This window comes from Meles meles, chromosome 17 (assembly GCF_922984935.1).
Source record: "Meles meles chromosome 17, mMelMel3.1 paternal haplotype, whole genome shotgun sequence".
NCBI lineage: Eukaryota > Metazoa > Chordata > Mammalia > Carnivora > Mustelidae > Meles > Meles meles.
The window spans coordinates 67,458,518-67,473,438 of record NC_060082.1 but is presented as its reverse complement, the minus strand read 5'-3'; the positions used below and the strand labels follow the sequence as shown (position 1 = coordinate 67,473,438).

Below are 14,921 nucleotides of genomic sequence, written 5' to 3'. Positions count from 1 at the left end.
GGTGGCTCAGTCATTGAACGTCTGCCTTCGGCCCAGGTCATGATCCCGGGGTCCTGGGATTGAGCCCCGCATCAGGCTCCCTACTTGGCGGGGAGCCTGCTTCTCCCTCTCCCATTCCCCCTGCTTGTGTTCCCTCCCTCTCTCTCTCTGTCAAATGAATAAATAAAATCTTAAAAAAAAAAAAAAAGAAAGAAACCAAAAAACAGGAGAAGAGATGGGAAAAACAGATGCAAAAGAACCAGCTATTTATGGTTCCTCTGAATGAGTCTTGGGAGCCGGCCGGAAGCAACATCACTTGCCAGGGCTCAGCCGCGCTCCATGAACTAGACCGTCAGCTCCAGGAAGGCAGGATGTGGTTCTGCCTTGTCTACTGCGGGGTCCGCAGTGCCTTCTTCAATGCCCAGCCTGTAGCCGGTGCTCAACAGTAGTTTGTTCAACAAGTGAATGAAATTCAAACTCTTAAACGCTTTGTTTAGCTTTCTGATCAGTGTTAAAAACAGCCGGCTTCATGAGCACGGCCCCTCGTGCAAGAAGGGCCCTCTGGCTTCATGCTCCGCTGACACTGTTTGAAATTCTCAACAACATGAATTCCAGGCCCCACATCTCCATTTCTCACCTGCCCCCACAACTTAGGCAGCCCGTACTGCTTAAAAACAACAAAAGCACTCATTTCTAAAAAATGTCACCAAACAGATACTTTAGATAACCAGGGATATCAAATTTTCATAGATTTATCTTTAAAACTGAAGAGTGTACTTCTGGCTTACCTGAAATTTTGGATCGTGGTTTTTCTTTCAGAAAATATGGTTCATACTCTCTATAGACAATTTTCTTAAAGGAAGGATTCGAACTAGAAAGCAAATATAGAAATTAATTTGAGAGTCATATATGACATCTACATCTCACATCACAAAACAAATGGATTTCTCATGTCCTCAGATATGCAGTAGGAAAAATATTTTAATTGCATTTCAGAAACCCAAGGTTTTGTAAATATGAATAATACATGGGGTTAATAAAATAATTATTTTTCTCTTCAAGAATATTTTGTTGTGGCAACCATTCTTTCCCAACTTAGTCTGCCTTAACTAATCCTTACTCAGAATCCATTTTCTAAAAAAGAACCCAGATCACTGTGTGAACCCAAACTTTATGCTTAGATTTTAAATGACTAAAAATAGGGGCACCTGGGTGGCTCAGTAGGTTAAAGCCTCTGCCTTCGGCTCGGGTCATGATCCCAGGGTCCTGGGATCGAGCCCCACATCGGGCTCTCTGCTCAGCAGGGAGCCTGCTTCCCTTCCCCTCTCTCTCTGCCTGCCTCTCTGCCTACTTGTGATCTCTGTCAAATAAATAAATAAAAATCTTAAAAAATAAATGACTAAAAATATAACCAAATCCTTTATGAATAAATACATGGGCTATTTTTTTAATGATGAATCATGTACAGATTTAAATTACTGTGGAACATTATAAAGGACCATTGTTTTGGTGAACCCTACTTCTAGTTGAGAAGTTGGAGATGACTCATGGAGTTAAAGCCCTGGGCACTCAAACCGAAAACAAACAAACCAAATGAAAAAGGCAAGTTTTGGAAAATATAAGTCTCTTGTCCAGAGGAGAAACAAGGGATAAATGGCAGAGCCAAGACTCAAAGAGGTAAAACCATTGTATTCATGGTAAAGAATTCACAGAAAGGGAGGCAGGGAGAGTGGGACCCTTGAACTCTAGAGGGAAAAGAAAATATATATATATATATATTTAAGATTTTATTTATTTGACAGAGATCACAAGTAGGCAGAGAGGCAGGCAGAGAGAGAGGGGGAAGCAGGCTCCCCGCCGAGGATCGAGGCTCGATCCCAGGACCCTGAGATCATGACCTGAGCCGAAGGCAGAGGCTTAACCCACTGAGCCACCCAGGCGCCCCAATATATATGTTTTTACTTCAATATCTGTTACCACATACCTGTAAGTGACTGAACAAGTTTCCTTAGGGAAGTTTCCAAAAACATTTATTTCAGACTTCAGACAATAATAATAGATATATCCCACCTCTAAAAGTATTCTCCTCCTAATATGAGATGAAGTAAGAGAAAGATCTTTGCTTTGTGCTGAAATTCACTTTGGCAAAAAAACAAGTGGTTATGTTGATCTCCTTACAGAAAGGATCATTCCGCTGTAGGTGCGGGACACTTAGTACAAGTTCTTAGTTTAAGCAGCTGGATATACAGGTTAGATTTTTCATGAGAAAGTACCGGGGAGAATGACATGATTCAAAGTTCAAAAATCTTGACAGTTGGTCTAGGTTGTCACTATATGGTTTTGGCTCAATAACTGACACCAGAAGTATAACTCTTACCAGAATTCTGGAACCTCAACCATAGAACGAGGGGATCAGATCAACAGTCATGGTTCCTGTTGGAGTGCCCCTGTGTGAGTCAGGCTTTTGCTCTATGTGTTCTGCTTCCAAGATTCTGCTTGTTATTTTTCAGAGCTAACTACAGAAGAAAGGACAAACTCCCAAGCATAAGCACGGAGTATCCCAGCAAAGATAGCCAGCATGATAATGTCTGGCCATGAGCAAGAGAAATTAATGTTGGAAAGCCTATTATTTTCTTTGGGGTTTGGCAGTTCTGTAAGGGTATGGGTATGATCTAGATCATCAACTCCAGAGATAATATTTAAAATGATTTAAAAAAAATATTTTATTTATTTATTTATTTGACAGAGATCACAAGTAGGCAGAGAGGCAGGCAGAGAGAGAGGAGGAAGCAGGTTCCCCTTAAAGCAGAGAGCCCAATGTGGGGCTCGATCCCAGGACTCCGGGATCATGACCTGAGCCGAACGAAGGCAGAGGCTTTTACCCACTGAGCCACCCAGGTGCCCTAAAATGATTAAAAAAAAAAAAAAAAAGAATTTCTTGGGGGTAAATAGGTGGCTCAGTGGGTTAAGCATCTGCCTTCAGCTCAGGTCACGTATGACCCCAGGGTCCTGGGATCAAGTCTTGCATCAGCTCCCTGCTCAGCGGTGAGCCTGCTTCTCCGTCTCCTGCTGCTGCTCCCCCTGCTGTGTTCTCTATCCCTTTCTCTCTATCTCCAATAAATAAATAAAATCTTTTAAAAAATTAAAAAAAGATTTTTTATTGTTACAAGACCCAGGTAGTATGTAATACTGTTCAAAACAACGCAGTTACAAAGTAATTCTTTAAGGGTTTTCATGTTATACACTACCAGACTCTTAAAATATTACATTATTTCTTGGGAGATTGCTTTGGTTTTGTAATCATAAAAGAGGAACTTGCCTTTCACAATCATTTAAATGGTGATTTTTAGTTAAAAAAAAAACAACAACACTGAATCACATTGAGAGGTTTAGTAATAAAAAATATAAAAATATAACCAAATGGAAATAGTGAGTAGGTCCTACAATTTGTTTAACTTCTGGGAAGTCTTGTTTTTAGCCTTTCAATTAGGAAAAATAATTTGTAGTTCAGAAATAGAGTTTTGTTACTTAAGCCACCGTTTCCTTACACAGTGACCGTCCACAGTGGCCCGGGCAGACCGGATCCCAGGGGCTAAGACGTGACAGAAGCGAGGAGTCCCACGAAGTGCAAGAAAAGGTGAAAAACCAAAAATGCTGCACGTCTCTGGCCCGGCGGGCGCCGGAAAGCCCAAGAATCGGAAAGCAGGGCCGCTCGGCCGGTGCCACTGAACAGCCCACTTCGCCCGAGGACGGTGCGCGCGTCTCCAGCTCTCGGAGGCTGCGGGGACCCGGTCACTGCTCCAGCCCGGGGGTCCGGAAAGTCCCGGGCGCCTCGGACCCGGGAAGGGCTCTGCAGGGGAGGCTCGCGAGGGGGTCGTGCCCGGAGCTTCCGAACCGACGCGCAGATCGAGCCCACGACCCCAGCAACAAACCCCATCCACCAACCCTTCCAGCCGCGCGCAGACGACCGCGCGGAGCCTCCGGGGCGCGCCAGGTCAGAAGCACAATAGCGATTTTGGTTAAAAATGAGCAACAAGTTGTTGGGGTTTTTCTGGTTTTGTTGTTGTTTTGTTCTGTTTTTCGGGTTGTTCTTTTTGGAGCCGCGGGAGCACGTCCCTGCGCGCGATCGCCGCCCCTCCCCGCAGCCGCCCGCGCCTCACCTGGGCTCGGCGGTCTCGGGCCGGTAGCTCCAGTCCACGCCCTGGGCCGCCACGTAGAACTGCCGCAGCCGCGCGGCCGCCGACCCGCCGCAGGCGCCCAGGACCACCAGGACCACCAGGACGCCCAGGACGCCGAGGCGCGGGCCGCGCGGGGCCATGGCTGCCCTGCTCCGGGACGCGGCCGGGCGCGCGTGCACTCCGGGGGCTGCGGGCCGCGGTGTCCTCCGCCGTCGGCTCGCGCGGGGCCGGGGCTGCGGCGGGCGGGGCGGTCCTCCCGGCGAGCGCCCTCCCAGGCCGGGCTTGGCCAGGCGCGGCGCCCCCGGGACGCGAGGTTTGGGGCGGAGCCGGCGCGCGCGAGCAGGTGGAGGCCGGGCAGAGCCCGCCGGCTCCGCGGACTCGCGAGGCGCAGGCAGAACTGGGCCCGCGCCTGCACCTGCTGGGGCCCCAGGGCGGCGGCCCCTCCCTCACGGGCCCCGATGACCTGCCAGGGCCAAGTTGACGTTTGCCAGACCCTCACCCCATGCCCTTTACTGCCTCAGTTTCCCTGGGATCCGGGGGAAGGGTAAGGCCGCGTTAGGGGCACCGAACCACCGTCACGTCGGCGAGGAAGCACGGGATGAGTACACGGGTCCGTAACGGCCCAGAACCGGTCTGTGGGCCTGGACCGCTCCCCGTTTCCACCCCTGCGCAGTTGGGCCTTGACGAGGGCCGCGGCCACCGAGGCGGCAGAGCAGCAGACTCGGTCCCACTTACTAGCTGCGCCGGCGGGGGCAGGGGCGCGGCGTCTTTAGATCAGTTTTGACACTGCGCAAGAGGGTGATCATCTTTTCCAGAGACACCTGTTGGGACGAGAGAACGATACTGAGGCTCTGATTCCTAGCAGCTGGAGCGCGGAGCACACCTGTGTTACTAGGACTGGGGTTTTCCTGCCTCAGCGGCCCCTTGGGTTTCTTGGAGGATCTGGCTGTTTCACGCACTACTGGGTATTTACCCCGAAGATACAGATGGAGTGAACAGAAGGGCCATCTGTACCCCAATGTTCATAGCAGCGATGGCCACAGTCGCCAAACTGTGGAAGGAGCCGAGATGTCCTTCAACGGACGAATGGATAAAGAAGATGTGGAATTGGGGCGCCTGGGTGGCTCAGTGGTTTAAGCCGCTGCCTTCGGCTCAGGTCATGATCTCAGGGTCCTAGGATCGAGTCCCGCGTCGGGCTCTCTGCTCGGCAGGGAGCCTGCTTCCCTCTCACTCTCTCTGCCTGCCTCTCTGCCTACTTGTGATCTCTCTCTGTCAAATAAATAAATAAAATCTTTAAAAAAAAAAAAAGAAGATGTGGAATATTACTCGGCCATCAGAAAGGATGAATACCCAACTTTTCCATCAACATGGACGGAACTGTAGGAAATTATGCTGAGTGAAATAAGTCAAGCAGAGAAAGGCAATTATCATATGGTTTCACCTATTTGTGGAACATAAGGAATAGCATGGAGGACATTCAAAGGCAGGGAAAAATGAAGGGGGAGGGGAATCGGAGGGGGGGGATGAACCATGAGAGACTGTGGACTCCAAGAAACAAACTGAGGGTTTTAGAGGGGAGGGGGGAGGGGGATGGGCTGGCTGGGTGATGGATATTAAGGAGGGCACATATTGCATGGAGCACTGGGTGTTTCACAAAAACAGAGAATCATGGAATGCTACATCAAAAACTAATGATGTACTATGATCTTATTTTGCTATTGATAGAAAACCTAAGAAACCTGAGCATTATTATAACTGTCTGAGATTCCTTGAATCTGCATTCCTCCAAGTTTCTGTCTTAAAAAAAAAAAAGATTTTATTTATTTATTTTCCAGAGAGAGAGAGACTAGCAGAGGGAGAAGCAGGCTCCCCGCTGAGCAAGGAACCTGATAAGGAACTCAACCCCAGGACCCTGGGATCATGAACTGAGCAGTAGGCAGATGCTTTATGGGCTGAGCCACACAGGCGTGCTCCAAGCTTGTGTTGTAAACATGGTTTGTCTGAATAGATCTGCTACATTGTAACCTGGCACCTCACAGGAGGTCTCTATGATGTCGGCTCCTCCTACACAGGGTCCCGTCTGCTCCTTTGCTGATCTACCCTGTCCGCTTAGAATATCCACCCCTCACTCGCTGAACAGTGTCCGTTCAGAGTCCTACCTCTCTCCTTAATTCTGGACTCAAACCGACCTTTTCCATTTAATGAACTACCACGATATTCACATATGATACTCATATCAAATGCCCTCTATTTGTGTGGGTAACTATTGTTTCCCTGACTAGATGATAAACTGTTCAAGAGCGCAACAGTGTCTTACTCTTCTGTATCTGTGAGAGCCATAGTCTGGAAGCTGACAACCGTCACTTTCACAAATTGTAGATTCTTTTTTTTAAAAGATTTTATTTATTTATTTGACAGACAGAGATCACAAGTAGGCAGAGAGGCAGGCAGAGAGAGAGGAAGGGAAGCAGGCTCCCCGCTGAGCAGAGAGCCCGATGCGAGGCTCAATCCCAGGACCCTGGGATCATGACCTGAGCCAAAGGCAGAGGCTTAACCCACTGAGCCACCCAGGAGCCCCACAAATTGTAGATTCTGACTCTGACACGTGGCTGGTAACCACTGTCCCATGATACCCAGACTAGTGATTGGCATAAGATAAGCAGAGGTGTTATCAACAGTATATGAGAGAAACTTTAAAAAGCAGTGTGTCCCTCAATCCCAAGTTTACCGCCAAAGTTCTTGCAAAATTATTGTAAACTTTAGTTAGACTCATTCACAATTTTATTTGCATATTGGCCCATGAGTCGTTCATTGTGCATGATACGTTTATTGCCTCTCACATTTCACGGAGACAAGATAACTGTATTGTTTGGTTCTCTACTTTTCACATCAGTTCCAGATTACTATGTAACTTTCAACAATCTACATATTAAACATGTGATTTAATAAATAACATCTCTTCTTCCTTATAGGACATTCAAGTGTTGAGGATTTTTTCTGCTTCTCTGATTTTCTGATTTTTTTCTTCTTTGATTCTGGGGGGGGCAGTGATATGGTATATATTTGCTGACTGATTGAAAGGTTAATCTGTACTTGGGACAACGGTAATTGTGCTTTACAGTGATGTAAACAAAATGATGTACACAGATCCCACTGAACAAAACATCAAATAATAGAGCATGGCATTCGGGAAGAATCTTTTTAATTGCACATTTGAATTTTGGTCTTGAGGTTCTTTTGGGGAGAGTGACCAGTGAAGGGAAGGGGACACGTGGCTTCCTATGTTGATTCTTGGTCTTCTGGCACAATGTTGATTCTGGTCTCTCTGGTGCCTTCCAGAGGCTTCTCTGGAAGCCTTGCGACACAGGTGTAATAGGGCTGCACAAACAGCTATCACTGGAGACCCCAGAAGGTCTTACAGAAGTTCCGTCAAGTCACACACACCAGCTGTCTTGCAACCAGTAGCGTACGCCTTCCTCCAGTCCGAAAATAAAGAGGCATTTTTATTTTTCCACAGTCTGGTCTTCTGGTAAGCCAGAGGCTTCGGTCTCTGGTTAATGAGTCTGTCAAGAAAGGGACAGCAAAACCCACAGACCACGGCAGATCTCCAGCCCCGGCTTCCGGGGCTTAAGGAAGAGGCGGAGCAGGAAGGAGTGGTGGCCGGAGAGTCTGGGCTTGTGGCACAATCCTTCTGCTCTCATCCAGAACTAATCTACAGGAAACCCCATGTCCTTTTTTAGCAAGTATTTCCAGAAAACTGCAGCAAACATGCTACAGCTGAGGTCAAGTCTGGCAGGAAGCCTCATGTTCAAAAATAGGATCCTGTGGAGGTTGAGTGAGGAGACCAGCAGGACAGGTCTCTGAAAACGAGACAGAAGTAATTAAACTAAATCTATTTTCCGTAAAAGAAAGCAAGCAAGCTTGTAAGTAAGACAGCAAGCGCTCAGCATATCTGTCTCCTAAAGATCCACGTAGTCTCTTTCTGGATTCCAGACATTTTGCCATCTAGGCCACTTTCCTTAGGAAACTCCACTACTCACGGAGCTTTTGGGAAGAAAGAAAGTGTCAGATTATTTTTGTTGTCCCAGGAAGTCACAGAGGGGATTGGCTCCATAAAAGTTGGTAAGGGGCGCCTGGGTGGCTCAGTGGGTTAAGCCTCTGCCTTCGGCTCAGGTCATGATCCCGGGGTCCTGGGATCGAGCCCCGCATCGGGCTCTCTGCTCCGCGGGGAGCCTGCTTCCCTCTCTCTCTCTCTGCCTGCCTCTCTGCCTGCTTGTGATCTCTGTCTCTCTGTCAAATAAAATCTTTTTAAAAAGTTGGTAAAATTTTTCTAATAGTATGACTTCTGGCCATCAGGCAAGGCCATGGGGTTGTTAATACCTCCAAGCAGCCATTAATGGGAATGTCACACATCCTGAAAGTAGTTCTATCTTGTTAGAACATTTCTAGCCTGGAGGAAATGGAAACCCTCATATAAACTTAACTTTCTATTATCACTCTAGTGACATATCTTATCCCCAGCTGCCAACACAATTTCCTTCAAGTCTCAAAAGCTTAATACATACTTAAAATTGAACTATTTTTATTATATATTATATTATATTATAAACCTATAGTTTAATTATATAATGAAACAACAAGGTTTAACATTCTTTCTCTTTCCCCTACTGTTCCATTTCCTTCAAAAATATCTTCAGAGGGAACTTACCTTAAGGGCTTGGGTCAAATGCAGCATTTGTAAAAACTCCGTATGTTCCCAGGTGGCTAAGGAAGAGAAATGCAAAAATGACCCACCACGCAGTGCTGGTCCCTGCCCACGGTCCAGCACATGCTTCCTGCAGAGACCGCGAAGTACCACCCCACCCTGGAATTTTGCTTTAAAAGGGAAACAAAAATAAATGCCCAAGAGCTTTCTGAGATCCCACTTAGGAGCTCTGAGTGATTGGCACAGCACTTACACCCACGTGCGAAGTTACTGTTGATGCTCGATAGGTACCCGAGTACTGCTACACCTCTTCTTGGTGAGAAGGAATCCTTAGAAAATACCCAGGCTTGATGTCTGATCGGCTGGCAACAGTTTTCAAGGAATGGTCGTGCTGCCCCCTACAGGCGTTTTTTAATTTTCATCGGGATCAAGAATTCTACCCACACATCCTGGGAAAGGGCCAGGGGCGCTGGATACCGCAGTGGGCACAGGGCACAAAAGAATTATCCAGCACTCCACATAATGTTAGAATATCTATTCGATATTCCTGTAGGTGAATAACCCCTGAGCCTAGAACTTAATTGCTTTACCTATAAATAATATTTTTTGGCATCTTTTAGAATACAATTGCCACGTGAATTGAGGAAGATTATGACAGGTTTTCCAACCCTCGACCAGAGCCATTCATCACTTGAAAAAGTCAGGCTGGTGTTGGCAACGGCTCTGACGCTGTCTGAGCCACGGAGACAGGGTTCCTGACTGTTGGACTTTACGGTTGTTGACCCAAAGCTGCTCACAGCAACCGGCTAAGTAGTGCCTCGGCTCTAGCATTTTATTTCCGTTATTTGTCCCTTTCCCTTTCATTTCTCCTTTACTTTATAATTAGGGCACTTACTGATCTTAAAAAACACTATGCGTGGTTAGGATATGTTATCTGTGTATTTTACTTTAGAATTAGTAAAGGGGACATGGCAAAAACTTGCAGAAAGGGGCATCACGTGTAATCATTCTGACATATTACAGTGAATGAAAAAGCCAAACTAGACACATTTACTCAATCTTGAAACGGGTCTGTCTTACCTTTGAGGGTTCAAGGGGCTTTCTCCATCATCTAGAATAAGCAAGAAGACACAAATGATCAGTTGACAAGAAACAAAAAAACCAGGAGGAGGAGGCGAAAGGCCACCAGTGGGAGGAGCCACTGGGGAAAGTCCGTGTACTGATTGTCGGATGGGCACATCGTCAGGCGTGTACTGAGACCAGGTCTCTCTCAGAGGTGGGACCTCTGTTAGGCTAAATTAAACACTTGACAGTATGTAACCCAGAGTCTTCTCCTCTTTCTTCTCTTCCCATTCAGTGACAACATCTTCTTTTTCCTGCGGTCCCTGCCTTCAGCATCTTGGCTATTTTTTGTTGTTGAAATTGAGATCATTGGTTCTTGAAACCCACTACTTTGACCCTTGAGGCCCCCGATCATTGCAACCGATGTCACACCCCCCAGCCACTTGTTGGCACTAATCACACAGACAAATCCACACCAACATAACAAGGGCTGCTTGCCTTCTCTGGTAACACCGGTGAACAGGGCCTCCCATCTTACCCAAACAATGACGCCGACAGTGGAAACTTTAAATCTGGCAGCAGGCCGGTCAAGCATCCCATGGATAAATAAAAGGGGGAAAATCATCTCATGGCTAAATAAATTTTAAAAATATTAGATCAAATGAAGATGAACAGGTATATTCATTGCAGGGCACTATTGAGCCTTCCAGGTGAAAATGACTATGTGTTTGAATCTGGAGGGAATGTGCAGCATTTTACTATTATTTGACCACAGGATCTTAAAAAGGCTGAAATCAGCTTGGGACAGGTCAAGGAAAAATCCCCCATCCTCACAAATTGGTTTATTCATTACTAAAGATGTTGGAGGATGGGTGGCTGCTGGTTCCTCTTCATGGTCTGGAGGGTTCTCTAGCAATGTCCCCAAACTGAAGAAAGAACTTGAGGGAAATGCAGGAATAGTGGGATTCTGACATGGTTATGGAGAGTAGGATCTAGGTGACTAGGAGCCCCTTTTGCAACCCTCTGGGTCTGCTTAAATAAACACAAATGTTCCACTGAAGGACTGGTTGTGGCTCTCTGGTCGTCAAGCAGAGCGTCAGAGCGCCACGCTTTGTCCTTTGTGCTCCGCACCCCTTCCCGGGAGAGTGTGTGAAGGAACTTTAGAAAACCAGCCTCAGTGCAAGGCGGCCCTGTGCATGGAGAGAGCTTCAGACAGCGGAGCAAGTGGGTCTGCCGTGGAGCAGTTACGAACGGTTCTCAAGTCCTCAGTTCCACGAGAACCCCGTCAGCTCCCATAGCCTTACCATTTGAAAACGGTCTTTCTATAGGTAAGATTGATCGAGCCATTAGTAGGTGTTTATTGGATGCTCCTCTGTGCCCGTCCTGGTTCTTTGGGCACAGCCTAGTGCCCATCCTTTGTTCTCTAACGTCGTGGTGTGTGTGATGTTGGAGGAGCTGGTGGCCGTTTCCTGTACTGGGGCGTCTGAGCTGAGCCCTCCTGACGCCCCAGATGCCGCTAGTTCCCTCCCATGAGAAATGATGAAGAGACACACTAGCTACGAAAAGAGGTTTCTGAACTCATGGCTGAACATTTGGGACAAAGACTGCTTTAACTTAAGAGATGGTTCCCTTCTTGTACTCCTAGGCCAGAGCTCCTTCTCTGATGAACAGCCCGTAAACACATCTCCCTTACAGACGGTCTTCCTCCACTGGGTCACGTCCCTGCTTCAGTCCCGTGTTAGCTCCACACATTTTCACGGGAACGTACAGATGTCCTGGGGTGTCACACCAGGTCACGACTGAGCAGCCACTCCTTACACCTCTGGCTTCATTTCTCCCTTCCTCCAGAAGGACTTGATTTTGATTCAGAAGCACTAACTCCCTAACAGCCTGGGTAAACCGATGACCGTCACATAAGAGAATGACGAAGGAGGAGAGCATGACGCTTGCCAGTTAGTCCTGGTGAAAACTAAGGCTACCTAGACCAGAGGTCCTCAAATGCCAATGGGTCAACTGGCCTCATCAGAGTTCAGAGGGGAAGGCTTTTGAGAAATTCAGCTTTCCAGGCCAGTCTCTAGATCTCTAGGTCTACTGGGACCTGTGCATTTACAAAGGTGATTGTGATGGGCAGTCAGCTCTCAAGATGACTTCTCCTGGGCTTGTTTTCTTTAAGGGAAAATGTTTTTCAAACATGGACTACTGATGTCGTGGTTTGACGGCCCCTCCCCAAATGAAAGAAAGAAGAAAAGAAGGAGAAGACACTTCCCTATTTACCTTTTTGTCTGAGGCGCTTTCTTAGCAGAGCCAGGAGTGTCCCACACGTCACCAAACCTATCATAGAAGCCACTGCTCCACCGAAGTAAGTCAGGGCTTGCTGGATTGTCAAAGGCTCTGCTGTGGAACAGACACACGAGCAGGGCGTAAGAAGCATGTTGTGCCAAAGGCCATCATTCTTCCAGGAGGGTCCCAAGGACTGTGAGTTGTGAGACCACACAAGATTATCAAAGGTCCCGGCAGGAGAGATCTAGAAGCCATAAAACTACACCAACAGCGTGGGAAGCATTTTATCTTATTCCTAATGCTTAAATACCAAACACAATGCCCAAAGGCATGAGGGGAAGGACTTAATGAAGTAACAAAATGATTAAAGGAGTGGAAGTTTAAGCACATAAAATAAACATGGTTAATTCTGGGGGCCAGAGATTCAGTATACGACAAAATGTAGTCGCGGCAAGCTGTGCAGAAATAAATGAAAACGTAGAAGGTGGATGAAATAAGCCTTACAAAGACATGAAGCTAAATTTAAAAAGATCTATGTGTTTTTAGAGGTGTGTGGTAAACAAAATTCTCTGAGATGGTAAATGAGCAATCTGCATGAAGTAAGCTCCGGTTAAAAGCGTCCTGAAACTTCAGGATGTCTTACACACAGATTATAAAGAAATGAGAGGATTCGTTTGGCACATCGGAGCTCTGAGAAAGGAGTGGTGACTGTCTACACAGAGTCACTGAATTTAATTCCCACTGGTCTGCAGAAGGCAAGGAGATTCTGCTCTATTTGTCGTGAAGCATTCATTAACACAGGGAAACCCAGGGATGGAAAGGGAGACAGACCACTGTCAGAAATACACAGAAAAGAAACACTGATTTTGTTACGTTCCTTATCAAAGTGACTTCCTAACCCCTATGGGAAGTATACCTTGGCAGGCTGGCATGGGATCGGACCACTGGCCGTTCTCTTGGCATGCTGTTCTCGCTGAGCCGTTAAGTAACTGGCCCTCCGGACAATAGAAGGTACAGGTTGACCCAAAGCTGAAACCGCCCCAGGGGTTGGAGCAGTTCATGCCGCCGGGTTCAGTCACGCGCAGCTCAGAGCATTTGACAGCTGCAGGGAAAACAAACAGGTTGAAAGAAGGTAGCAGGGCCTACGGTTTCCTCTGTACCCTGCCAGCCTTGCCAGCAGATCCGAAAGGGGACGGGCCACTTGGACAGTCACACGAGCTCCTCCAACAGCACACGTGCTGTGACGGCCGCTCGGAGAAGGCAGCCCGAGAGCTAGCCTGGGCGCAGAGGAGCGGTCACCGAATACCCACTAATGGCTCCGTCAATCTGACCTACGAAAATACCATTCTCAAAATTTCACTTCTCAAAAATACTCCTCTTCTAACTGGGATCATCACCACCACTGGTCATTAGCCGGCATGTCGGCACGTGTTAATTAAAATACTTAATACTTGTTCAACACAGCTCCCTCCAGAAGCTCGAAGGAAGTAGACTGTCGCCTTCTCTAACCTTTCCTTCGGGGAACTTCAGGTCATTGTCCTTAACGCGTGGATGGAAACTAAAGCTCGGGAAATCGACTCCAGCATTACTGAGCAACAGCAACATTCGCAAAGCATCGTCCGGGTCTCCATGGGGAACCCAAAGATGGAAGAGACACAGGACTTCCGCACGGGGTGTCAGCCTTTCCAGGGGCATCGTGGGTGGCTCGTCCTTTTCGCTAGGTTCCAATTAGGAAAGTACGGGATGTTTACACTATCGTGTCATTCATGGAATTGCAACTTGTTATTTCGCAATTTTGTACTTGGTTTTGTGTTGGGCATGCTCGTTGCTTTCACACGTTGGGACATTTGCAAACATTTCCTCCTTTATGTCTTTGAGACCAGGGCATTGACTTGTGACATAGCAAGGGGAGCGGTGACATGCCTGTGGACATGACCCCCGAGTGGGATTAGTGTAGCTTTCCGGGGAGCTGACATGTGAAGGGGTCGTTGGGGCTGGATGGGATTTCAACAGGCAGTGCGGTGACGAGTGTGGGCGCCAGCCGGAAGGCAGCATCAGAGCAGCATGCCCCTTTCCTGTTACCTCTGCATGCCGGAGCTCCTCCTGCCCACCGTCCCGAAGGGCTGCATCTGCGAGCACTGTCCCCCACGAGTGTGAATCCAGCTTTGCATCCAAAGTAGCAAGTGGTGTTCAAGCCAAAGTTTCCGAGATGGTGCCTACAGGACATGGTTCCTTGTTCTGGCGTGATGAGGGCGGGGCATCGGACCTCTGAAGTACGAGCCGTTACTGTGCCTGCGTGAAAACACGTTTCCCTTTAAAGAGCGCCCAATCAAAGGAGCATAATGGAGTTAAGACGGACACGGAGTAACTGGCTTCCGCCCTGGTAGCAGGCGAGGCTCTAGCAATAGCTCCTCAAGGAAGTTAAGGGGAATTGTTCATCTCAGGTATGGAAAACCAGATGAGGAAAAAAGTACTTAAAAATATCCTTGGAGAGTGGTGCCTGGGTTGCCCACTCAGGTAAGTATCCAACTCTTTTTTTTTTATAAGGTCTTTTTTAAGACCTTATTTATGTATTTGACAGACAGAGAGAACACAGGCAGGCAGAGAGGCAGGCAGAGAGAGAGGGGGAAGCAGGCTTCCTGCTGAGCAGAGAGTCTGATGCGGGGCTCGATCCCAGGACCCTAGATCATGACCTGAGCCGAAGGCACTGAGCCACC

General features: G+C 47.6%; 2 protein-coding genes across 4 annotated transcripts in view; both read right to left on the bottom strand.

Moving 5' to 3' along the window:
* The window catches only part of F5 (coagulation factor V), a 69,951-nt gene extending 65,313 nt beyond the window's left edge, over positions 1-4,638 (bottom strand). Inside the window, exons 1-2 of the mRNA XM_045982334.1 lie at positions 4,140-4,638; positions 768-850 (exon numbers count right to left, since the gene is read on the bottom strand). Of these exons, the coding sequence (XP_045838290.1) occupies positions 768-850; positions 4,140-4,297 (241 nt within the window). The 5' untranslated portion in view covers positions 4,298-4,638. The remainder of the gene's footprint in view (positions 1-767; positions 851-4,139) is intronic.
* A 265-nt stretch (positions 4,639-4,903) lies between these two features.
* Positions 4,904-14,921, bottom strand: part of LOC123927654 (selectin P) — a 44,520-nt gene continuing 34,502 nt past the window's right edge. For 2 of the 3 annotated variants that reach the window (XM_045982336.1, XM_045982338.1), the window contains exons 12-17: positions 14,287-14,496; positions 13,121-13,306; positions 12,199-12,318; positions 9,943-9,973; positions 8,866-8,921; positions 6,670-8,017 (exon numbers count right to left, since the gene is read on the bottom strand). In XM_045982336.1, coding sequence (XP_045838292.1) covers positions 8,867-8,921; positions 9,943-9,973; positions 12,199-12,318; positions 13,121-13,306; positions 14,287-14,496 — 602 coding nt within the window. In that variant the 3' untranslated portion in view covers positions 6,670-8,017; position 8,866. Of the gene's footprint in view, positions 4,979-6,669; positions 8,018-8,865; positions 8,922-9,942; positions 9,974-12,198; positions 12,319-13,120; positions 13,307-14,286; positions 14,497-14,921 lie in introns of those variants that run through there. The other variant, XM_045982337.1, reaches the window with a different exon arrangement.